This window comes from Panthera pardus, unplaced genomic scaffold (genome assembly GCF_024362965.1).
Source record: "Panthera pardus isolate Hobbes unplaced genomic scaffold, ASM2436296v1 HiC_scaffold_13, whole genome shotgun sequence".
Classification (NCBI taxonomy): Eukaryota; Metazoa; Chordata; class Mammalia; order Carnivora; family Felidae; genus Panthera; species Panthera pardus.
Genome location: NW_026526688.1, coordinates 186,967,584 through 186,994,265, shown reverse-complemented (window position 1 = coordinate 186,994,265; position 26,682 = coordinate 186,967,584). Strand labels below are relative to the sequence as shown.

General features: G+C 39.8%; 1 protein-coding gene across 2 annotated transcripts in view; it reads right to left on the bottom strand.

The window, feature by feature from the left end:
- ADGRA3 (adhesion G protein-coupled receptor A3) overlaps window positions 1-26,682 on the bottom strand; it is a 134,336-nt gene that overhangs the window by 7,732 nt on the left and 99,922 nt on the right. For both annotated transcript variants that reach the window (XM_019453601.2, XM_019453600.2), the window contains 4 exons: window positions 18,537-18,750; window positions 18,117-18,325; window positions 7,965-8,089; window positions 6,762-6,885 (listed from right to left, as the gene is read on the bottom strand). In XM_019453601.2, coding sequence (XP_019309146.2) covers window positions 6,762-6,885; window positions 7,965-8,089; window positions 18,117-18,325; window positions 18,537-18,750 — 672 coding nt within the window. The remainder of the gene's footprint in view (window positions 1-6,761; window positions 6,886-7,964; window positions 8,090-18,116; window positions 18,326-18,536; window positions 18,751-26,682) is intronic.

Sequence of the window (26,682 nt, the reverse complement as noted above, 5' to 3'; positions counted from 1 at the left end):
TCTCTGCCCTCCCCCAGCTCACACACACACTCTCTCTCTCTCTCTCTCTCTCAAAAATAAATAAGCATTAAAAAAAATTAGAAATACAAGGGGAAAGTTTGTAAAGTTTGGGAATAAGTAATCTAATTTATAGGGCATGCAAATGATTAGTGAGGTCACCTGATCTCAGGATATCAATTTCCAAAGCTGTAAAATGGATATAAAATAATCATCCTAAAGAGTTGCCCTTGAGGGGAACCTGTGTGGCTCAGTCGGTTAAGTGTCCGACTCCTGATTTCAGCTAGGTCATGATCTCACAGTTTGTGAGTTCGAGCCCCACGTCAGGCTCCGTGCTGACACTGCAAAGCCTGCTTGGGATCCTCTCTCTTTTCCTCTCTCAAAATAAATAAAAAAATAAAACCTTAAAAACAAAGAAAAAGGAGTTGCACTTTATATATAGGCTACCTAACCACACTCACAAACTAGAGACCAAACATTATAACAACCATGCTTTTAACCACCAGTAAACCTAAGATATTACAGCATGTACAGCAAGTGTGCAAAAAAATTATCTTTAATATTCATATAATAATGTATGAATACATACGAAATAATAATAGTTTCCACTACTGAATGCCTGCTATGTGCCAAAAAACGTATTTAGACAATTTGTACGTGCTTCCATTTATCCTCCTAATGTCCCAACCACACCTGTTGGCTTCCAAATCCCATGCCCCTTCTATTGTGCTGTGTGTCTTCACTGAACAGTGAAGCACAGTGGTGAGGGGGGAGGGCCACCCGAGTCAGAGAGACTGGCATCTGAATCACACCCCTGCCACCTAACGGCCCTTGATTTGGGGCAAGCTGTTTCAAATCCCTACGACTCAATTTCTGTATTGATAAAATAGATGAGTAAGAAGTACCTCCCAGGGTTAACATGAAAGTTAAGATAACACATTTGCAGTAGTTGGCAAGTCGACTCTCTTAATATTCACTGATTAAATTTCCCCAATGCATTTCACGTGTCATTGCAGAAGAACTCTAGATAAGAGATACAAAAGGACACCAGAGAAGGTCAGCCAGCACTGTGCTTAATAGATTAAATCATGGATGGAATGGTAGAGGAACAAGGGGACTTAGGTAAGATCCAGCCAAATCTTTTCTAAGGAAAACCAGGGAAATCAAGGACAGAAGATTAATTATCAAACAATTATCCGGCAGTGCATCATGACCCAGAACCCAGAACCTTTCCAACTGGGAGTCAATAGCCCTGGCTCCTCTGTCACTCAGCTTCTTATTCTCCTTCGACTCCTTCTGCCAAAGAGAGTAAAAGGCTGTAGAATGTACCCACGGTACCCCCTGGAACAGACAGAGTGGGAAGGACCTGGCTGGTGCCTAGTGGCACCTTGAATAACCTCAACCAATCACTGTGGGGTGGAACCTATATTAGAACCTGTTCTTGCTGCTCATAAAATATATGAGCACTAAAAAGGGAGAAAAGAAACATAAAAGTACGTTGATCAGGTACACATATCAAACTGCATGTAAGATACGTACACCTCAGGGTTCCGTTTTAGAACCTTAGGGTTTCCGCTGGAGGAACCTTGATGATCATTTAAGTTAATTAGCCCAACCCATTATTGTACAGAAGAAGCATTAAGTCCCTACCAGGTTAAGCGGGTAGTCATACTAGTCATTTGGCAGACACCGAATTTGAACCTACCTACTAGTGTCCAGAACCCCAGGCCAGTCCTGCACGCCTTCTACCAACCCCCCCGCTCAGCTGGCTTCTAACTGAACTATCACAACAGCAAAGCAAAACCAGGCATGTCTGAGTCAGAAGCAGCAAGAATGTCTTTCATAGAAGAAGGGGAAAACATTGTAAAAACAGAAGAACACGACATACGAAAACATCTAAAGACTTGCCTTTCCCTTTTTAAAAAATAAATAATTATGTAATGGACCTTCAGTGTAGAGGCCCCGGATAACTCCATGCAAATTCATCTCCTTTTCTTTCTAGAAATGGTATAAAATGTCATTCAGGGCAATGAAAGGCAGTCATCTTCACAAAGGCCTCTTTCTATTCATCTCCTTAGTGAAATAAATGTGTCTGCTTTGTGAAAACAATGATTATTTTTAGACAAAAGTGAGACTACCACTACCACCACATGTGCTGGGCACGCTCCTAACAGCCCATGCTCAGGATGGCTCCAGGGTTGAATGTTTTCTACTATTTGTAAACAAAGGCCTTTTTCTGTTCGTTCACCCAGTAAGTACTTGCTAAGCATCTAGTATCACCTACTCTGGGTCAGGTCCTGGGCTGATCCCTGGATAAACACGGGTGAATCAAATCCAGGGGATTCCTGCCCCTGCAGAGCATCGCGTCCAGAGTCAGTAAACAGGTAAACACCAGTCGACTGCAAAGTTTCGGAGGCATCATGGAAATGTAATAAGTACCGTATGATAATGAGGGGAGGGGAGGGGAGGGACAGTATCTCTCAAACAGTAACAGTAAAACTGAGGCCCCCAAACAAGATGAAGAGAAATCAGAAGCGGGGAAGGACTGAGAAAACAGGAGACTATCTTCTGTGCATGGATTCAGTTGACCCAAGTCCCATTATCTGACCTGTCGTAGGCTCCAATCAGGTTTGTTTCTCAATGTATACTAATGGCCTACAACAGAAACATTCTGCACAACTGAGAGGTGATTTTGTCACTAGTGACAGCAGTAATAATAGCTACTATCTACGAGCACGTTCTGTATACCAGGTATTCCTGAGTTCCTTAATCCTCTCCATGATTCTTATACACACTCCTATTGTCAGTTAGAGGTCAGCTCTACAATACTAGATTAATTGCCAGCCTCAGGTTCAAGACACATCCTAATGACGAGACCAAGCATGGCCTGCTTTGATTTAATTAGTTACTGTTTGCAAGCATCTAGGAATCTTGATCAAAAGGTGAGACCTTGATCAAACCTGTATCAAATAACATAATCCCCTTCACCCCAGGCAACCACCCTATACCTTATGTTTACCATCTCTTTGCCTTCCTTCCTCAGCTTTACCACATCTACATATTTCCATTAAAAGCGAGCTGTTCCCATATTACTTTTTTCTTTACAAAAAAAGACGGCGGGGTGGATGTAATTTATGGGACTTAATTTTTTCACGTTATGTTCCTAAGACTTACCCATATTGTTACACATTGTTGTCATTCATTAGTTCTGACTGCTGCATGATATCACAGTTTATTCATCCGCTCTCTCACCGATGGGCATTTGGGTTGCGTCCAGGTTTTTTTCTATTGTGCACAGCGCTATGAATATTCATGTGCATGCGTATACTCCTACACATGTACGTACACACGCGCACGTGTGCCTGTTGCCTACGGGCAAGCTCACCCTCTGATTCCAGGAGTGGGGCTGCTGGGTCTCAAGGTGTGTGCATGTTTAACTTCAGATGGCAAAGCCTCCCCAAATCATCCACTTACATTCCCACCCACTATGTATAAAACATGTGGACTCACATGTTCTTCATGACCCAGCAGTGTCAGGCTTGACTTCTGCTGACGGAAAAGGCATAAATATTACCGCATTGTCTTAATTTGCATCTCCATGACCACCCATGCTGCTGAGTACCTCTTCCCGTGTATACGGACTCCCTCAGTGTATACATTCTCCTCTATGAAAAGCCTGTCCGCTCTCACCACTTTTTCTACTGGGTCGGTTGGGACATTCTCATTGATTACAGTTTTTAATGTATTTTTTATCCTAATGTCCTTTCGGTGGTATGTATTAAGAAGAATGTCTTCCAGGTCTCCTAGGATTTCACTCATGTAGAATTTGAGAAACTCACCAGATGATCACAGATGAAGGGAGGGAAAAATAAGATAAAAACAGAGAGGGAGGCAAACCATAAGAGACTCTTAAATAGAACAAACTGAGGGTTGATGGGGGGGGGGGGTGCAGGTCAGGGGAGAGGGCAAAATGGGTGATGGGCATTAAAGAAAGCACTTGTTGGGATGAGCACTGGGTGTTGTATGTAAGTGACGAATCACGGGAATCTACTCCTGAGGTCAAGACTAGACTGTATGTTAACCAAATTGAGAGTAAAAAAAAAAAAAAATAAAACAAACAAACAAACAAAAAAAGGAACAGTGTCTTCCAATTTGTTAGCTTGTCCTTCCACTTTCATTAAGGAATCTTAACAAAAGCTCTTATTTTTAATTCAGTTACAATTATCTCTCTTCTAGTCAATGCCTTTTAGTGTCATAATTAAGAAATCCCTTATCCCAAGAATGGTGATATTTCCCACTATGAATTTTAGCATTTTGGCTTGACCATGTTAGTTTTTAATCCACCCAGAATTGACATCTTATAAGGCACAACTGTAACGTTTTTCCACGTGGATTTTCCCAGCTCCTCTTTATTTTACTGCAGAGGTCTCTCTTTCCCTAACTGATGAGGCGTGCAGCCTCAGTCTCACACCAAAGTTCCACATGGGTCTGCCTTGGGGTCTCCCTTCTGCTTGCACTGGTCTGTGTCCTTCTCCCTACACCAAATGCCTCGGTGTTCATGACAAGAGCCTCACAAGCTCTGATGATCAGAAGGGCAGTCTTCTCGCTCTACTCTTCCCGTGCAGAAAAGTCCTGGCTATCTTTATCTTCGGTCCTTTGCTTTTAATGTAGATTTAAAAACCATCTTACTGAGTTTCGTAAAAAAAATTATTTAATGTATATATTAATTTCAGAGGAACCACCACTTTTCTGATATTAAAACTACCTCTCCTTCAGCCTAGTATACCTTTCCATTTACTTAGGTCTTCTTTAATACTTTATTACAATTTTGCCTGTAAATCGCGAACATCTTTTATTATTTCTTGGTACCTGATATTCTCTGATGCCACATAAATGGCACCTTCACATTAATTATGTTTTCTCAGAGTTCTATTTCTGCAAGCTAGCATCAAACTCCTGTATGTTCCCCCTTGGCTAAACCTTCCCATTACTTCAAATAATTTATCTGTGAATTACTGTAGGATTTTTCGTATATAAATAATCACATAATCTGATAACTCAATTATTATCCCCAATTTATGGGTGAGAAAACTGAAACACAGAAAAGCTAAACACTAAAATCACAGGATCTTAAAGAGACATCTGCACCCCCCATGTTCACTGTAACATTATTCACAACAGCCAAGAGATGGAAATAACTTACATGTCCATCAACTGGTAAATGGATAAAGAAAATGTGGTGCGTCCATACAATGGAATACTATTCAGCCATAAAAAGGAAGGAAATCCTATCCCATGCTACAACATGCATGAACCTCACTGAAGGACTTTACACAAAGTGAAATGAGCCAGTCAGTTGCAGAAGGATAAATACTGCATGAGTCCATTTGGATGAGGAATCTAAGTGGTCAAGCTCATAGAGGCAGCAAGTGAAACAGAGGTGGCCCAGAGCTGGGAGGAGAGGGGAGCAGGAAGTTGCTGTTTAACAGATACAGCATTTTATCATGCTAAAACAGGTTTCAGTCATGCAAGATGAAAAAGTTGTAGAAATCTGCTATACAACATTGTACTTATATTTAAACTGTACACTTAAAAGTTTATGAAGAGGGTGTATCTTTTTGTTATATGTTTTTTGCAATTAACAGACAAAGTTAGGGGTGCCTGGGTGGCTTGGTCTGTTAAGTGTCCAACTTTGGCTCAGGTCATGATCTCACAATTTGTGAGTTCAAGCCCCACATAGGGCTCTCTGCTGTCAGGATGGAGCCCACTTCCGATCCTCTGTCCCTTTCTCTCTCTGCCCCTCCCCTGCTTTTGCTCTGTCTCTTTCAAAATAAATAAATAAACTTAAAAAAACAAACGTTAAATAAACTGTCCATCAAAACAGTAAACAGTAAACCTGAGATCCAAATCCAGGCAGTCTGACTCTTAATTACGATATGGCACCACTTGCTATCATGCATACAGAAAAAAATATGCAAATATAGGAAATACGGAGAATTTTAGGTCTATTCATATGTTGAATAATTTTGGTTTTTTTTATACTTATCCTACAAGAATACTGTACTAAGCTTACATATAATAATTTACTTATTTGAAGTTACAAGTCGCATATTTTTAAACATGCTTTTTTAATGTTTATTTATATTTTGAGAGAGAGGGGGTGGTGCAGAGAGAGACAGAGACTGAATCTGAAGCAGGCTCCAGGCTGTGAGCTGATGATCCAGCACAGAGCCCGATGGGGGGCTCGAACCCACGAGCCGCGAGATCATGACCTGAGCCAAAATCGGACACCTAACTGACTCAGCCACCCAGGAGCCCCAAAAGTTGAATATTTTTTAAATTGTTCATATTTACCATACCTCACAAGTTTCTGATTTTTATATCTTCCAGTTAAATCTTTTTGAAGTTCCTATTTTTGTCATAAATAGGTGAAATAATTTTTAAAACTCTACTGTCAGAAAACATACTTTTCTCTTAGCTGAAGTCAGGGTCTTATAATTTTTTTAAATTAGATGTCTGCCACCATAACAGACATAACAATTAGCAATGAATTCCCAAGGATAAAGAGACAAGCTCCCTAAGTCATGTGTTCAATTGTGAACTAAGAGTTCAAAACCTGAAATCTGGTAAGTGCCACTTGGCTTAACTTTCGTTAAAGAAAAATAACCTGAAGAAGCATTTTTTCCTTTTACAGTTAATAAAACATGAAATTACTTTCTAATACCAGTATTTTTTTCCCATTCCAGTTTTTCATTCTGACTTACCGCTTGGCAGACACTGGCATTTCTGGTTTGGGTCACTCCTCCCACAAAGACCACACAGGTCAGGAAAATATGAAAGCACAAGTTCACAAGCATATGCCAGCCCTTGAGACTGATCCTAATCAGACTGTTGAAAGAAAGAAACATTAATATTCAGGCTAGTCCATGTGAAGCAGGATACTATGATATTCATCCACAAGTCAGCAATTCCACCAACACAAAAGGCCAGATGTAAAGGTTTCATGCTTAAACATTTTACTTAGAACACATACACTATCACACACACACACAGGATATGAGACATTTAAGTCAATACAGTGTCTTAACATTTAACTTTATGACCAAAAGAGACAAGTCGTTTATGGAACTACTGCACCCACGAAAGGCTAAACAAATTCTCCATAATAAGAAATATCTGGGCTTCTGTTAGTTATGATGTCTTCTGACAGCGGGATTACTTGTTTGCTTCCTAGAGGTTTCTGCAAGGTGCCAATCTCTACTTTTTCTGACCTACTAGGATAACGCGTCTAAATGCCCAGTGCATTTCTTCCTGGCCTTTCGTAACAAAATGCTGAAATCTTTCTTTTTTTAACATCAAAATCTCCTTTTGTTTCTTAACTAAATGTCAAGAAATGCCATATATGTCCAGCTTAAAAAGGAAAATACATTCTGGCAAAACCTCTTGTGAAGTGAATTTCTGCTTAGCAAATCCGTCTAGTTCCTACCATAAAATAAAAGTTTCTGTAGCTCTGCCTCCAATTAACAGAAACCATATCCCACACTGAAATGCCACAAACTTTCTTACAAATGCCATCTTTAAAATAAAGAATATCGCAACCTGCAAAAAGTCATAAAACACACATACCACCACAGTCTGGAGCTGGACGACACGGCTACGGGTAAGAGGCCTCCGGCTTCCCTCACCCACGGTTGTCCCCAAGCCTCACCTCCCCGCCTCCAACACATCCCTCCCATGTTCTTTCCCAGATACAAACAGACTGGATGCTATAAAAGACGAATTTACCACCGGATGGACTAATTACTTATGTCTCGAACTGCGTGAAATGAAGGAGGCTTGATGCGTTCTCAAGGAACTGCTCTTACTTTGGAAGGATAGCACGGTGTTAAAACTCAGCTTTATCCTCATTCAAGGTGAAAAACACCCTCCAAGTCAAAGTCCTCCATTCACCAAGTTCCCCTTCTTACCTGCGATGGTATATGTAACTGACGATGACCGTCAAGAGGCTCAAGAGAAGAATGACAGCGGTGGTGTAAACCACGGGGTGCAGAAGACTGGCCGCCTGGGTGTAGAGTTCAGATCCCGTCAAATCCTGGGGGGAGAAAAGAAAGGACCATTCTGGGAGCACTGTTCTGGACACGCGGAGATGTTCTCCAGAGACTAAAACACTCTGACCTTTATGACGTCTTCATTTTATTCGAGGACCAATGTTTCATGCTGTTTTCCTCACACCTTACTCTGCCTGACTCCCACCGTGTAAACTACTACGGTGTGTGCACTTAGGCTGTGTTCGTGTATGTGTGTATGTGTACACACACACATGCATACATACATACACGCACACACGTACCTTGTTCTACGTCGGCTTTGCAAATCTGCATACTGACTTTGCTACAAGGGTGACAGACAGCAGCAGCCTTGTGATAAGGCACAGCCCAGCAGTACCTCCGAGACAGCCAAGCCCAGACAGACGTTCCCAACCATGTAGGGTAAGCTTAGCTCCAAGGCCAGCAAACACAAGTGGACTAAACACCGTGTAAGGCGCTGGGGACACAGGGGTCAGACATGGGTCCTGCCCGTGAAGAAATGCAAGTCACAGGGGAGAGGGATGCACGATCAGATCACAACAACGTCTGAGGACGGTAAAGGCAACACAGTTTTGGGAGCGAAGAGCTCAAAAATCAATACCGTAAAATAACAGCAAATCACTCATTTGGCATTTATGATAATCCAGGCACTAGGCCAGCACCTCACAGCAAGTTAACTCTATGAGGTACACAAATCACAGGCCCCATTTTATAGTTTGAACAACTGAGGAGCAGAGAGGTTAAGTTCCGTGAGGATTAGGTCCAAGAGAACGTGGCTGCCAAGTCTGTGTTCTCCAACACGATGCAGACAGTGCCCCCACTACAATGAAAACAGTAGACACATAAGGCTTCTTCCTCGTAAAGGACCAAAACAGGCTGGGAACGCGGCTTCCGTGCCGGCCACAGCCACCATGCCAGACAATAAGGGTTGTAGAAGTCCAAGCTGTAGAGTCACCAGATCCCGTCACCACATGATCCTTCTAGACAGACTCTGGAGGCTACAAAATGACAGCTGGATGCAGGAAGTAGTTCACAGGAAACACATCTTTAATCCGAAGGTGCCGGACACATCCAGAAAAGCTAGATGGAAAAGGGGGCAAATTTTCCCACAGAAGAATCGGAAGCCGACACAATACAATTATGGATCTAAAAAGATCTTATCAGAACACCTTAACAAGCCCCTCACCGTAACAAATGATGAACAGAGGCTCACGGGGCCTGACAAAAATCACAGTTAATAGGAAACTGGAGATGCAACAAGGGAAATTGAATTCCAGTCTGAGTGTTCCACTACGCTGTGATGAGTCTCAAACCTGCAATTCATCTATTTATTTGACAAACGTTAATTGGGTACCCGCCACGGCCAGGAGCTGTGCCAAACCCCAGGTATTCAGCGAACCGCGGAACACAGTCCCAGCCCTCGAGAGCTGACAGGCTGTAAACTAAGTACCAAAAAGAGAAAATACAAGAGAAAAGTCCTATGGCCACAAGGTCTGAGCAACCAGCCCTTGCGAGATGCCCACGAGATTAGTCAATAGCACAGGGCCTCAGTGTGTTCACATTTTGCCACAAGTCCAGAATATCAATGGGAAAACTCAAAAACACACTGGGGCAACGAGAGCCAGTTAGATGCTAGTAAAAGCAGACACGTTTCTTCTTCATTTCTACAGGAAACTACTATTCCAGTGCACGATGAATAACTAAAGATAAGCTTTCAGTAGCCAGGGTTTGGTCTTCAGACTCCTTCCGTGCACCACTCATTGTACATTCCTCTAGGAAACGTTCAGTAAAATGTCCCCACTTACGTGCTGGCTACGTGATTCCGGAAGAGTTACCCCACTATACAGTGAAGACACCACCAATCACCTGGCAAGGTCTGGGTAGGAGCCGGCGGGGGGCATGCAAACGTGCCATCTATGGGCCTTGTTGAGAGTAACAACACAGGTGGCTGCATAATAGCTAATGAAACTTTGGGGAGCCTGGGTAGCTCAGTCGGTTGGGAGTCTGACTTTGGCTCAGGTCATGATCTCACGGTCCATGAGTTCGAGCCCTGCGTCAGGCTCTGTGCTGACAGCTCAGAGCCTGGAGCCTGCTTCGGATTCTGTGTCTCCCTCTCTCTCTGCCCCTCCCCTGCTCATGCTCTGTCTCTCTCTGTCTCAAAAATAAATAAAAACATAAAAAAAAAAAAACAACTTTTTTTTAAATAGCTAATGAAACTTCAAACTTCGAATTCAGTTCTCAAAATATACTGTGTATAGTAATTACATTTCAAAGCCAGCACTGCGGAGCCTGGGTGGCTTGCTCAGTTAAGCGTCTGACTCTTGATTTTGGCTCAGGTCACAATCTCACGGTTGGTGAGATCAAGCCCTGCATCGGGCTCTGTGCTGACAGCATAGAGCCTGGTTGGGAGTCTCTCTCTCTGCCCCTCCCCCACCCTCTCTCTCCTCAAATAAACAAACAATATTTTAAATACAATTTAAAAAATCAAAGCAATTAGTATTTTCAAAAGCCAAGTAAATAAAACACAGTAGATGAAAGAAACTAGAGGCTGAAATAAAGGGCAAAGACTCTTATAATTCCAAGTTATAGCTAGAGAAAGGCACAGGTGCTACCGTCACCGGTTTCACAGGGCACTGCTTCTATTGGGGCATATTTACGCATCTTGAGAGACAGAGCCGGAGTTGGGGGTGTGACCAGAAAGAAAGGGAAAAAGAGAATCCCAAGCAGGCTCCGCTCATCAGCACCGAGCCCGACACAGGGCCCGAACTCACAAACTGCGAGATGGGGATCTGATCTTACAACTTAAATGACTGAACCACCCAGAGGTGCCCTACTGGGGCATTTTTGATGGTCACAATGAACTGACCTGCCCAAATGGAAAAGAACTCCTGCTGAGACACTGACCAAGGAAAGGGGTAAAGTGCCAGGCAGTAAACAGTTAACTTTAGGCTTTGAGGGCCAAGGGAGAAATTGAGGCTATTCTGCAGGTACTTATGAACCACTTAGTATATAACCATTTAAAAAAAGCAGCTGACTGCTCTGGGCCACCATGATTTACAGATGTCAGGTATAAAGGAAACAAAATAAGGTAAGAAATCCTCCTATCTTGATGGCATTAAAATCCAAGAATATAAGACTACTGAGACAACTGAAGAGATTAGGATAGTATAGAAGTTAAATATCTAAAGCAACAAAATACAAATCTGAATTAAAATTATTTTCAGTTATATACATAAGCTTTGTGATACAATAGCACAAAGATCACTAATACACCGCCCAAATATGACCACCAGGAGGTACCTGTGAGAGAAAAACTCAACATTTGCAAGTGTACATAACAGACCCTCAGAGTGATACTGTTCACTCTTTACGGTACAAATTTTAAGAAAATAATGGAGAAAGGAAGTGAAAAGTATAGTTTTTCATAGAAGCTAACTTTGCCAGAGCACGCAGAGGTATCCAAACACCTGAAGGTGTTCCAAAAAAACAAAACAAAAAAAAACAACAAAAAAACCCCACACAAAGATGATGATTAAGGACCCAAATAAAGGGAAGAAGAAGAGTTTTTGAAAATCTTTGTTAACTTGATAAAAATAGATTCATACATTTGCATGTTACTTTTAGCCCAAGACTTACTAAATATAAAATCACTGGCAGTTTTAAATAATCCATTGTCATTATATTAATAATAAGAGTAATTATAGGGGCACCTGGGTGGCTCAGACAATTAAGCATCTGACTCTTGGTTTTGGCTCAAGTCATGATCTTTTTGTGAGTTCCAGCCCCACATCAGGCTCTGCGCTGGCAGGGTGGAGCCTGCTTGGGATTCTCTCTCCCTGTCTGCCCCTCCCCCACTTGTGTTCTCCTTATCTCCCTCATATAAAAAATAAAAAAGTATAAGATTAACTATCAATCTGTAATTATGTAAACTCACCATGATCTGAACAATGGAATCAAGTTCAAAGAAAATACCACAGGGTATCCCGTTTGTCAGACTACAAAGAAGTATTAAAAAGCTCACCAAAAATAAAATTTAAAAGTAGCTCTAAAATAAAAAATGAAGAATTAATAAAGGATATGACTTCTTTGCTGCTTTTAATTTTTCCCCTATGGAACAAAAAGGAATGTTACGATTTTGCTCCCCCTACCTCACACCATATACAAAGGTCAATTCCAGTCGAAATCATGGACCTATATGTAAAAGATAAAAAACATTAAAGCTTCTTAAAGAAAACAAAGAGTATCTTCATAATCTTGAGATAGGAAGAGTTTTTTAAAAGAGGAAATAAAAAGCACTAACTATAAAAAGCAAAACTTTAGAAAAATTAAGAAACTCTATACATAAAAAGACAACATTAAAAGAAAAACGAAAAAGTCGCTTTTAAAGACTGAATGCTTGCACCCCTCCCAAATCCATATGTTGAAATCCTAATTCCCAATTTGATGGTATTAGGAGGTGGGGTCTTTGGGAGGTGATTAGGACAGGATCGTGGCCTCATGACTGAGATTAGCACCTTTATAAAAGAGACCACAGACAGCTTCCTTGCCCTTTCCACCATGTGAGACACCATCTATGAACCAACAAGCAGGCCCTCACCAAACACTGAATCTGCTGGCACCTTGATCTTGGCCTTCTCGCCTCCAGAACTGTGAGAAATCTGTTGCTTATATAAACAGTACTCTGTTACAACAGCCCAAACTCATTAAGGCATGCATGCCCTGGGAGAAAATAACTTTTTTTTTTTTTTAATTTTATTTATTTATTTTGACAGAAAGACCACATGCACGAGGAGGGGAGGAGCAGAAAGAGAGGGAGAGGGAGAGGGAGAGGGAGAGGGAGAGGGAGAGGGAGAGGGAGAGGGAGAGGGAGAGGGAGAGAGAGAGAGAGAGAGAGAGAGAGAGAGAGAATCCCAAGCAGGCTCTGTGCTGTCAGTTGCTTGATATCACAAACCATGAGGTCATAACCTGAGCCGAAATGAAGAGTTGGACGCTCAACCGACTGAGCCACCCAGGAGCCCCTGGGAGAAGACATTTTAAACACATAAATCCAACAAAGAGCTCCTATTCACAATTCGTATCAGCAATTCCTATAAATCGTAAGAAAAAAACAGATATCAAACTAAAAATAGGCAAGATTTATATGTAGAATCTTAAAAACAAACAAAGCAATATAAATGAACAAAATACAAACCAACCAACCTCACAGAGAGAGATCATTTTTGTGGTTACTGGAGGCAGAGCATGGAAGGAGGGAGGAGGACAGCTGAAGATGGTTAAAAGGTACAAACGTCCAGTTATAAGATAACACTACTGAACAGTATATTTGAAAGCTGCTGAGAGAGTAGAGCTTCAAACTTTCCTTTCTTTCTTTTTTTAGTTCTATATGAGATAACAGATGCTCATTAAGCTTACTGTGGTGATCATTTCATAATATATGGAAGTCTAGTCATGCTGCACACCTTACACAGTGTTGCATGTCAATTATATCTCAATAAAACTGAATGAGAAAAATAAAAGCCAAAGATAATGAAAACAAAGAGGCAAGATTTGAGCAAGAACTTCACAATAAGGGGATACCCAAACTCACAACAAGAAAATGGAGAGGTGCTCAGCATCACTAGTCAACAGAGAACGACAAATTAAAACCACAACGATACATCATAATACCCCCACCAAAGGCTAAAATTAAAGACTTAACACTAGCAACCACTGGCAAGGATGTGGAGCAACGAAAACTCTCATTACTGGTGAGACTATAAACCAAAATAACCACTCTGGTCAACTGTATGGCATTAGCTACCAAAGCTAAATATACGGGTACATACAATCCAGTAATCCCACTCCTGAGTGCCTCTGTCTGCCAAAAACCAAGTATGTGAATACTCGTAGCAGCTTGCTTTGAATGCCTGAACCTAGCAACAGCTCAAATGCCCATAAAGAGTAGAACATACAAGTTTTGGTATTTTCCTCCAAAGAACTATGTAGCATGAAAAAGTACGCTGCTGCCATATGTAAAAACAAAGATGCATTTCATAGATGTAATGATGGGAAAGGCATCAGATATAAATGAGTACATGCTGTAAAATTCCCATTTTATGAAGCTGAAAAGCAGGCAAAACTGATCTATGGTGATAGACATAAGGGGGTGGGGGGATACCTCTTGAGATGATGGTAGGATTAACTAAAAAGAAGCATAGAAGAGCTGACAAGTGCTCGAGCAAAAATCTTGATCTTGATGGTAGCCAAATGTGCATATTCACATAAAAATATCATTAAGCCAGACACTTCAGATCTATCTGTGCACTCTGCCCAATACCTCCACGGAACACAACTGGTCCCCTTTGATTACCAATCCCACTTTAGAAATTTATCCTGCAGATTTTCTATTAAATGTGCAAACTAATATCGTGCACGGCAATTACTAGAAACAAGAGAGGAATACCTAAATAAATCATGGTAGGGGCATAAATAATATTCAACAGTAAAAAAGAATGAGGAAGATATAGAAAGATTTCTGAAAGGAGATTTAGTAGAGCAATTAAGAACACAGATTTCTGGACTCTGAATTCAAATCTCAATTACGACACTAACTTTATCAAGTTGGGCGGTGCTTAACCTCGCTATGCCTCAGGTTCTCCATCTGTCAGCTGGGGGTAATGATAATAGTATTAGACCTTGTGAGGTAGCTCTGATGACCAAATAAGTTGATGCATGTAAAGACTTCAGAAGAATGCCCAATACATGAGCACTTAATGAAAATTAGCCACCAGAATCATATCATCCTAAGGTATCATCATAAAGATATCTTTATTATAAGATAAATTGTTCCATGGACATCATCATCATCATTAGAGACACAGAAAAAAAGCATGGCCTGAAACAACATTTGCAGCATGCAGCCTTCATGTAAAAATGGAAGAAAAGAGGACTACCTATTCATTTTGTTTCAACATACATGAACATCTCTTCAACAACAGGAAAGAAACTTTTATTAGTGACAGGTTACCTATTTGGTGCAGAATGACTGTGATGGGGGAGAGGGGTGGAGGTCAAGTTTTCACTCTACGTTAATGTGCAGAAATAATCAAAACATTTGATCTGTGTGAATGTAGAACCTATTTAAGAATTATAAAGAAAAAAAACCCAACGGTGCTAACATTCACGTTCAGTTATAGAGTAGACAAAGCTGTAGTTTGCTTTCATTCAGCAAGTTTTATACAAACAAAGATTCAAACCTGCACTAGAAAGACGTAAAAACAAATGAGTACTCTTTAGTTTCATGTATTTCTGTGTGAATACGGTAACAAAAAGGAATCAAGGCACTGAGGTTATTACACATTTTTGTGCCTATCACCGACTAAAGTATTAAGTGCTATGTAAATTGTCTGACCCTACTCATCGCCTCCTGGCTATTCAGGTTTTTTTGTCTCCTACTCACCCCAACTTCTAGGAATCTTCCTGCCTCAATTCCTATTTTTCGGATCATATAATTCCAACAAACCCAATTTCTATGTAAGTTTTTTCTCTCCCATCAAGACTGAGGATAGACACGATTGGTTACCACAGGACATCTACTAAATCAAAACTACGGTATCTATTCCAGATTTGCAAACCAATATATTCTTTCTGTCTCATTTTTTTAAATACAAAGTTATTTAAAACCAGATCAGAAAAAAGATTTTTAATGCCGAATTAGGAATTTAGATTTTCTCTATAAAGCCATGTATTTTAAGACAGTTTTCAAGAAAAATAGGATTTTATCTATTATTCAAAATAGTGTCAGGTAAGGAAAAAAGATGCTGCCTTCCATTATTTTGAAGACACCACTTTTATCTTAGACATATATTTACTTAAGAATAGGTATAATTTAATTAGCTCTGCCTTTATGTTTAATTAGCAACTCTAAAAATCCCATATACTAACTTTATTATAATTTTGTCAATAATTTCAGATACATTTCACTTTGCAGCCTCTAGATGGCACAGTTATATTTTTAAAAAGCAAAAGAAAGGGATATTCTGTGAAAATAGAAAAATATCTCAATACTGTATTTTAGCTTTAAATAAGAACTGTGTATTACATTTTTTAAAAGATGAAAAGCATGAAAGATAAAATAGCTTATTCTTTCTAGAAAAGGATTATACCAATTTAAATAGTTTAGAAGAACAACTAAGGAAGTTAAAAATAGATGCTTTAAACTAGTATTAAGTAAAAATAAAAGTTTCACACGTGCAGTATCATGTCATTAACAGTGAAGCTTATAAAATGCCTTTTGTGTGTGTTTTGTTTCATTTACTTTACCCAACTTTTTCTGATTATTATATAAAGTTCAGACAATGCTGTATCTCTAGTATTTTTCCTCCAGTACTTTCTAGTTTCATGTTATTTTATAATCAAAACCTGAATGACAACACTTTCAAAGTGAAAGAAAATGCTTCATACGTTAATTAATGCTTCATGCTTTAATGTGAAAGGTTACTACAAAATAATAAAATGTGAACTTACAGACACCAGACTTACAGACATCAAACATCTTCTATTTGTCAGAAGCCTAAACTTATCAACAAGAACCATGCACAAGAAAAGGATCAATGACTTAAACAAATATGGCTGAGTCTGACTAGTGTAGACTCTATCCACCGTCAGCCAAGCTAAATAACCCACATATTAATGGAGGTCACTGAAAGACCATCTTTACGCCCTGCTGAACAATATAGTCACTCCTCTACGTGTCTGACCAGCTGCTGGGTAAGTATATGCTTAGCAGAGGTACAAAGAAAAAAACAAAAAAGGAGTTCAGGAAAATTTATCCTACTTCAAGCTTGCTTCAAGATCACTTCTAGTGGTAAATGCACATTTGTTAAGAAAAGAAGAATTTACAAAAATTAAGATATATTATGTTTCGGTGTGCCTGGGTGGCTCAGTCGGTTAAGCATCCGACTTCAGCTAGGGTCATGGTCTCACGGCTCATGAGTTCAAGCCCCGTGTCGGGCTCTGTGCTGACAGCTCAGAGCCTGGAGCCTGTTTCAGATTCTGTGTCTCCCTCTCTCTCTGCCCTCCCCTGCTCGTGCTTTGTCTCTGTCTCAAAAATAAACATTAAAAAAAATTTTTTTTAAGATATATCACGTTTCGAGATCACTCAGCTTTGATACAATATTGTCTAGATAACAGATTCAGAGCTGGGGGCAGGAACATAAACATAAGCTTCCTCACTCCCAGGCTAGTCCTGTATGACTTCTTGGAAATGCCTTTCAGATTCGTAAGCAATTCCTTCTACTGTTCTCCAAATCCATGTGTACTACTCCATTTGTATACTGTAATATAAAAAATATAAATAGCATGGCTAATTTCACAATTATCAGCTCAGGAATCCGACTCACTTAGGTAAGTCACTAATAATAAGACCTGTTCCTACACATTCATATACACATCGATATACATCTATATATTTTAGTTTCTCTGAGACTAAAGAAACTGGCTACCAAAGACTGACAGGTAGGAACGGTGGTAAATAACAGAAAACAACAGCAGCTTGATTAGCATTAAAAGTGAAAAGGCCTTAACTGTGTCAATACCGTCAGTTACAGTAACTAAACAGAAACTGCCACTGTTACTCTAAATTGAAGAGTCTAAAAATTATGATGTATAGTGGAAGAAGGTGCACGATGGCAAAAAAGGAAAATCCCTCACTATCCACTGTGTATCTCTGGGCAAATGAGTCACTCTTTCCTGGTGAAGAGTTAGACTCTATAGACCCAAATGTCTCCAAATTTTCAGAAGGTCAAAGTTTAGTTGAACTGTCTCACTTATAAAGTTTACTGAAAATCCCTGTAACCAAATTCAATCCCACACACTGCATTTCGTAGTAACTTAATTTCCCTTTAAACTGAGAATTACACCAAGTATCACCCCTTAACTATAGGTAACAATTTATGTTAAAAGTTCTTTTTAAAAAATCTTCATTTAACTACGCATAGGGAAAAAAATGAGGAAATTTAGTGTTTATGTGCATAAAGTTAACAACTGCCGTACCATTAAAACTGCATAGTTACTAAGGGAGTTGCACTGCATGGTGGTGATATTTTCATCCGAGTAGAGTATATGGCACCCATCTGACTTCCAGCCTCCTTGTCCATTCAGCAAATCGAAATCCCACTGGGCGGCCACAGCATCTGCTCCGTGCGCGATTCGACGCAGCGTCACATTAACAGGGATGTGGTGGGTATCTACATTCACACCATCTGGAGGAAACGGGAAATAACAATATTTCTGAAACAAACTTCATAAACAATAAAATGTCAGCTTACACTCTAATGGGTACTCTGCAGTGTCTTTTTTCACTAGTGACTCATTAAAATGAGAAGGAACAGAATTAAGCACTTTCAGGTACAGTGTATCATTAAAGTCACATTGTCCAGCAACTCCAGGGTAACATATGCCTACGTAACAAACCTATTTTGGTGAGGATCACTGGGGTAACCACCGTACGCCGTTTTCCATCATCAGCCAAATTTGTTGAATTCCCAGTGGCTGGGAAAAGCTTTCCGTTGCGGAACGCGAGGAGTTGAAGCTTGTAGAGAGAGTCATCAGTTGGTCTGACTTCCCTTTTTTGCTTTGGTGAGAAAAGGGAAGGAGGAAGCTGAATGGAAGCTTCCACGATAGTATTCTGAATACACACAAAAACAAAAGCAAAGAAAGGTTGCCACATTAGCACGCAGAAACCAGGAAGAATATTTTAGACAGCTACGAATGTTTCCTATTTATACACTGAACCGTTTCTTAAAATGTATACATATGAAATTTAATAGTTAAAATAACTTATCGGTTAAGTGAAGTATCTGAACACCACACAAAAGCACAGAGGAAAAGAAGCGGAAAAGACAGAGAAATGGGAACTATAGTTCAAAGAGTTGAAGTAGTAAATAAGGAATTATTTCCAACTACAAAGTGAATTTTCCCATGATAACACATACTGCTGAAATCGATGCATTAAACAGATCAGGGACCTCAGTGATCACTCTTTGCATCAATTTTATAATGATCAATTACAGAAATAAGCACCAATGCAGCATATCACAAATCTGAGTTTAATTAATTTGGACTTACGGAACTCTAAAGGTGATTTATGACGGATTCGAACTGTCAAACAACAACAAAAAAAGAAATTCTACAGACTTAATAGAAATAGATTCAAACAAACTCTCATTTTAGCAGAAGCATCCCTGAGACTAAGAAACACATCCTGTTGGAAAAAACACAGTAACAAATAGAAGAGCTAGTAATGCTGGCTGATCGTGGAGTGTTTTACAGGATTTTTAAATTATAAATTTCTCGGCATTCAATAAAAAATAAATTCATATGCCAGGCAGGCAAATAATTAACCATCTGAAAAAAATCCCTATTTTAGGAATTTATCACAAAGTTTTTCTCTTGGCATCAATCTCTCTCCAATCCAATGTCCACGCTATCAACAGAATTTCCTCTTAAGAAATATATCTCAGGGGGCGCCTGGGTGGCTCAGTCTGTTAAGCGTCCGACTTCAGATCAGGTCATGATCTCGCGGTCCGTGAGTTCGAGCCCCGCGTCGGGCTCTGTGCTGACAGTTCAGAGCCTGGAGCCTATTTCAGATTCTGTGTCTCCCTCTCTGACCCTCCCCCGTTCATGCTCCATCTCTCTCTGTCTCAAAAATAATAAATAAACATTAAAAAAAATTTTTTTAAAAAGAAAAGAAAAAGAAATACATCTCAGGGGCGCCTGGGTGGCTCAGTTGGTTACGTGTTGGCCTCGGCTCGGGTCATGATCTCATGATTCACGAGTTTGAGCCCTCTCTCTCTGTCTCTCCCCCGCTCACACTCTCTCTCTCAAAAATAAATAACATTAAAAATTAAAATATATATATACATCTGACCTTGTTATTTTAAAGAACACCTTGGCTCTCCAACGTTTAGGGATCGCTGCCCCCAATTGTAAGTACATCATATAATTTGGCTAAAATCTACATCTCAAATTCACCTTCTAAAATCCCCTATATCTCCACCTTGAATTTTTCGATCTTCAAGATTTCATATGTGTTTTATGCCACTGTGTGTGCTGTACGTGCCAGGACCCCTTGCTGAAATGCTCTACCATTCTTTTGTCTGGCCAACTCTTGAAGTGGGCAAATCTGATTTCTAGCAAGATCAAAGATGGCCCAGGGTTAAGAGCGGTTGACAGCCAGGAGAAAGACATCCTTAAAAGGGGGCTTTTTTGGATGATTAATTACATGACTCCCTATCACACTGCTTTTCCAGTTAGCTGCTCCCTCTTGTGGCCTCATGCGGGATTCTGCACACACATCTCATTGCTAATATGAGCATTTCACAGTGTAACTCACTGTCTGCCCCTTTAACCAGAGTAGCAGGATTTTTGAGTACAGATAATCTCCCTTATGTTTCTGGACCCTCTACACTAATAATAGTTCCTGGCACTTGTATCGGTAAAAGTAACCCATCGTTTGTAAAACTAACAAAAGTCTGTGTGGCATGACTGTATTTTTAAAAAAGGATCCATTTAAGCAAGTGATTAACTTTAAAATTAGTTTTTAACTGCTGTGCTTAGAACAATCTTGGAGCACACTGGACACACACAAATGTCTGTTGAATGAAGTATTTTGAAAAGTTTGAATACTGGAAGTTTGAATATTTCTTTTGAATGGAAGATGCCAAGAAGGTATTTGGTAGAAATACTCTGTCTAAGAGGGGCACCCGGGTGGCACAGTCAGTTAAGCGGCCGACTTAGGCTCAGGTCATGATCTCACAGTTCATGAGTTCAGGCCCCACGTCGGGCTCTGTGCTGACAGCTTAGAGCCTGGAGCCTGCTTCAGATTCTGTGTCTCCCTCTCTCTGTTCCTCCCCTGCTCATGCTCTGTCCTCTCTCTCTCTCTCAAAAATAAACAAACATTAAAAAAAAAATATTTTGCCTAAGAAAAATACACAAAAAGGTTTCTACTGTTCTCACTTAAAAATATAACCTGATAGAGAAACAAAGTTTCTTATAAATTCACTCGCTAATCTAGTAAATTTCTACTATGTATGTAACTTTATCTTAAATAGGTGTGCAGAAAAAAGGGAAATACATCAACAGATCGATTAGTTAAAAGGTCAAATTCCTGATAAAGCGTTACATACTGGACATTTATTAAAACTTGAGAACTATAAAATTCAATAATATAGTTTTGTTGTGAACACAAAATGACTCAAAAAGCACAGGTCTCTGGGTAAGCATTACTTATGGTATATCAAATTAATTTTAAAAAGAAGACATACTGACATTTTCTGAAAGAGCTGAAAAAAAGGAAATAACATCTATAATTTCTAGCAGTGAGAAAATGTTTTCTATCCAAGTTTAAACTTGTAAAACCATCCAAACAACAACAAATAATAAAAACTCAGATCGTTGACAGATGAAAGCTACATCCAAACAACAACAAATAATAAAAACTCAGATCGTTGACAGATGAAAGCTACATATTCAAGGCTGTACATACTGTAGCTTCTGAAATATCCTTTAAAGTCCAATAAGGAATATTGTTAAATATTATCACAGGTGACCTGGGATGGAGAGGGGACGGTTAGGGGTGCCCGAAAAGCTGTATCAGAATGTCTGGATTTTTATAGGAAGAATATAATATTTGTATATTTAATTTCCTTAAAAGAAGTGATCACTTATTATGGCAAAGCTGTAAATCTAATGAAAACAATCACTGAGAAACACTCATTTGTTACATTTACCATGATTTTTACCTTTTGCCGCTGTCATTCCATTTAACCCTCTGTTCATTTTTAAATGTATGGATTGCAGCAATAGAAAGATACACACATGGGCAATTAGAGCTAATAAATTAGAAAAACCTCTCTTACAACCCTTTGGGAAATACCGTATATGTTTTTGGCGTCTAATTTTTATTACTGCAGATCATATGCCAACCCTGGGGAAAAGAACATAGGATCTGAAATAAGAAACCAGGATACGGGTCCCAGCCTCACCACTTAGTGGCCACTTAACACTGCACAATTTTGTTTATACTCTCTGGGTCTCATCTGTCACAGGCAGCTAATGATCTTTCTAACAAACGGTTGTAAGGACCACATGGGATCATGACCATGACAAGCATAAGAGGCCACATCACTGTGGGTGGTATTTTTATTACTCTTACTACCGCAGTGTGGCGAATGGTTATCTGGAGTCTGGGGAAACAGAAAACGTCTTCAAGTAACTGACTTCCCAGCAATAATCTAGAACCTCATCATATTTTGACTTCTACAATTCACTTTTAGTATTAATACTAAAAATCGACCAAATATGAACACACATAAAATTAATGTTATCACAGAGCTCTTACTATTGTATTGGCAAAATTCATGTATATTTCCCTATTTACAAGATATTAAGTCAAGAAGAACGTTAAGTATCATAAAGGATGTCAACTCCAATACTTCCATTGGATCTTAACATCTTTCCTTATGAAACAACCTGAACGTCTGCCACTGTGTAATTAGCAAGTTAAAATTTTCTGAAATCCTAACTTTGTTCAATTCTGCGGAATTCTAACACAAATTTGAATAAGTCAGAGAGGCACCACCTGCCTTAAAACAAGAAAATACTAATTGATTCATACTGTCTTAACTATCTACTCCCTTGATTTTAAAGATAGATATGATACACTCCAATTTTTTTGTGAATAATTAGTTATTAACTGCATACCACTTTTTGATTATCTCACTGCTAAAGATTAACAGGAATTATGTTTGACTTCAGAATGAAGTTTTTATTAACTGACTTTCCTTGCTAATTAAGCTTTGGCTGTTAAATTTTATTCAACAGTATTTATTGGATATTTTGTTACTCTGTAGTGGGCACTGTGCAGGATCTGGAGATAAACAATGAATAAGCCACGGACACTAACTCAAATATTGATAATCGAACAGGGGAGAGATAACAACAATAAAACAATAATAAGAACTAACATTTATTAAGGGCTTACTCTGTGCTGGACACTACTGTAAATGTCTACATATTTGCCTCCTTTAATCCTCCAAGTAACCCTTTGATTTAGCTACTGTTTCCTGACGCCTATGTAACAAATGAGGAACTGACATTCAGAGAGGTGAAGGTGCTTGCTCAAGTTTGCACAGCTGTTAAGTTAGGGAGCAGAAAGACAACGTCTGGCTGCAGAGACCAAATTCTTTGTCACCATATCCCGTGGCTTCTCAGTCTAACTCAGCTCACCATAGTATCAGCTTTGAATTATTCTGGAGAACAGACGAAGCACTATGGAACAAACAGGCGGTGATGAATTCTCAGGAAGAGAAGGAAGGTACAATTTGCATGGAGTCTTAGAAACAGAGTAGCAAGGCTTTCACCAGGCAGAAGTGAGAAAGAGGGTGGGGTGGGAAAGGGGGCAGAAAGGAGGGCAGGGGGCCCGAAGACCTACACCACTGGTGTGGAAAGTTAGAGAACTTCAGTTGGGGTCTCGGACAAGGGAAACATGGGATGCGCAAGAAAAACTGATTTCTAAATTCCAGTCGAGGAAAGTTTACAGAACCAATTCTTCCAGACTACATTACAACTGAATTCAAAACACCAGCAATTTCTAAAAGCTCTTAGCAGATTATCGAAAAACAGATACTGTTGGGAGAGCTAATATAATCTGTTATGGCACCGACAGGAGAAGGAAGCATTTGGTTAAGAAAAAAGAACAGATGTGGTGCTGTAAGAGTCCAAGGACAGCTAATTCAGTCTCCACCTGGCTGGCCCGCATTGGTGCTCACTGGTGACTCAAGCACTCTGCCCTCAAGCAAGCTTCAGCCTCCCGTGTAGGAGGTGAGAAAACCATTTGGCCCCTGTGTGTAACATGCAATGACAAAGAGATGCACAGAATGTGACAAAGTACGGAGAAATAAAGGAGATAAGGGTGGGAGAGGATAGACAGGACGGTATTAGGGAAGATTTCTTGAAGGCAGTATTTCTGCATGCACAACCAAATTGCTGAGAAGGGGAAGGGGAGGAGCCAGGAATCCTAGCAGAAGAATTAGCATGAGACTGACCTAATAGGCTGGGAGAGGAACCATGGGGGGTTGGTTGTTAGTGGACAGAAGAAAGGAGGCAGGAAGAAAGATGGCGCAGGAGGGCAGATAAATGCCAGAGGATGAAGCTCCCTGGCAGCCAGCTTCCAGAGAGACATGAAGAGTATTTATCAGAGGATACTTGAGATCAATTTCCATGTTGGGTAGATCCAGGGATAATGCTAGTAACAACATTAACCAGGTGAAATGACACGGACACAGACAACTTGAACAGCCTCTGCAAACAGGAAGACTCCTGGAGACCCTCTGCTCTGCGGCCCTGGAACTTGTTCCTAAAGGGTGGACAGACTAGGAGGTGTTTGTTCCCAGAAGGCCCAGCAGGGCTGAGGAGCCGCTCAGGGAACTGGCACGACAGCTCTCTGGTAGAGGGTAGGAAGTATTTCAGTACTTTACTGTCATGGTTGAATTGCTACATGCTTGCTGAATGCCAGCCCTAGGTAGACAATCTATATAAGGAGGATGGATTTTTAAGGAAGAGCCTGTTGACCCAAAGACTAAATAGGAAGCCACAACGGTTTAGGTAATCTAGAAGTCCAAACCAGGCTGTGATGGTAGTAAAGACAGAAGGACAGCGATTGAAGAAATATATAAAAAGCAATTTAACGGGGCGCCTGGGTGGCTCAGTTGGTTAAGCGTCCGACTTCAGCTCGGGTCACGATCTCGGGGTCCATGAGTTCGAGCCTCGCGTCGGGCTCTGGGCTGACGGCTCAGAGCCTGGAGCCTGTTTCAGATTCTGTGTCTCCCTCTCTCTCTGCCCCTCCCCCGTTCATGCTCTGTCTCTCTCGGTCTCAAAAATAAATTAAAAAACGTTAAAAAAAAAATAAAATAAAATAAAAAGCAATTCAAGAAGCTCCTATTGCTAACGGAAAACTTCCTTGTTATAGGTTTAACTTTGTATGTTAGCATATTCTCCCATTCAAAAGTATATACATGGTATCTAGTTAGTATATGCAAGGCTTTAAAAAAAAAGGAAAAAGACATGCATAAAGAGTAAAAACCGCCCTAGTGTAAAGTTACAAATGTAGTTTCCTGTTACAGTCTAAAGCATTTTGCTCTGTTGACGTTACAATTTTTAACTAATTTTGTGTCACGAAGCACAGACTCCCTTTTCACTCGGTTTAATCATGTCCACCAAAGAAGCATGAATAATAGTGTAATGTGTCCTTGGTTTCTGGCCACAGATGATCTTAAAAGGATAGAATAGTATGAAATTGACAAATCTGAGTGTGTTCATTTAAAGCTTTCGACTTTGGCAGGTAGAAGCTCTCCTTACCCAGAGGGGTAGCTTGTGAAATTGATGAAATGTAGGGTTTCATCATTTGTAATCCCTTTCTACCAGCTCTGATCATCTAAGATAGAAGGGTTCATCAATTTTAAGTGCTCCTCAAAGGCACATGCCTTTCTCTCTCGGGTGTGTGTGCGATGCTGTTTCTCTGCCTTCTGTGGTATGTTTTACCAGCGAAAAACACAACAAGGAAAGGAACAGGTCTGCAGAAGCAATGCTGGGTGCATTGAGTACCCTCACAGAACCAAGAGTAACAAATAAATCTTGCGAATTTTCCTCTGAGTATATTATATCAAGTAAATATATTATCATTAGACATTCTGGCCTGGTTGAGATTGTCCTGGGAAGTGGGGGAAGTTGGACTGCTTCTAAATTCAGCAAGCTGGCTCTCCTTATGGAGGTCACCAATAGCAAGGTGTAACAAAATACATTAATATTCTTTCTTTTTTCTTCTTTTCTTTGTTTTCTCTTCTTTTCTTTCTTTCATTCAATATTTACTGAGTGCCCATATTCATTCATTCACTCATTCAATATTTGCTGAGTGCCCATATTCATTCATTCATTCAATATTTGCTGAGTGCCCATATTCATTCATTCAATATTTACTGAGCACCCATATTCATTCATTCATTCATTCAATATTTGCTGAGTGCCTGTATTCACTCATTCATTCATTATTTACTGAGTGCCCATATTCATTCATTCATTCAATATTTACTGAGTGCCCATATTCATTCATTCATTCAATATTTACTGAGTGCCCATATTCATTCATTCATTCATTCATTCATTCATTCATTCAATATTTACTGAATGCCCACAATGTACCAGGACACCTAACACCTATTTGATCAATTACTATGCAGCCATTAAAGTGAATGGAATATTGTTTGTGAGATAATTCAGGGACAAGCCAGAAACAAAGAAAGTCCTGTGTCATTAAAATCCACAGACAACACAGCTACACGTGGCCACGCAAAGCTAAATGAAAAAAATGTGGTTTCATTAGGGTGTTAGACTTGGACCTCCACTATTTGCTTCAATGTAGTCTTAATGAAACACATCTAAACCCCAAATTTTAAAACTCAATAAAAATGCTTTTCATTTTGCTTGCTGCAATAAAACACACATTTTCTGAAGACAGATCACATGTTTGCACTTCTTTGCCAAAACTCTTGATATACAGCTT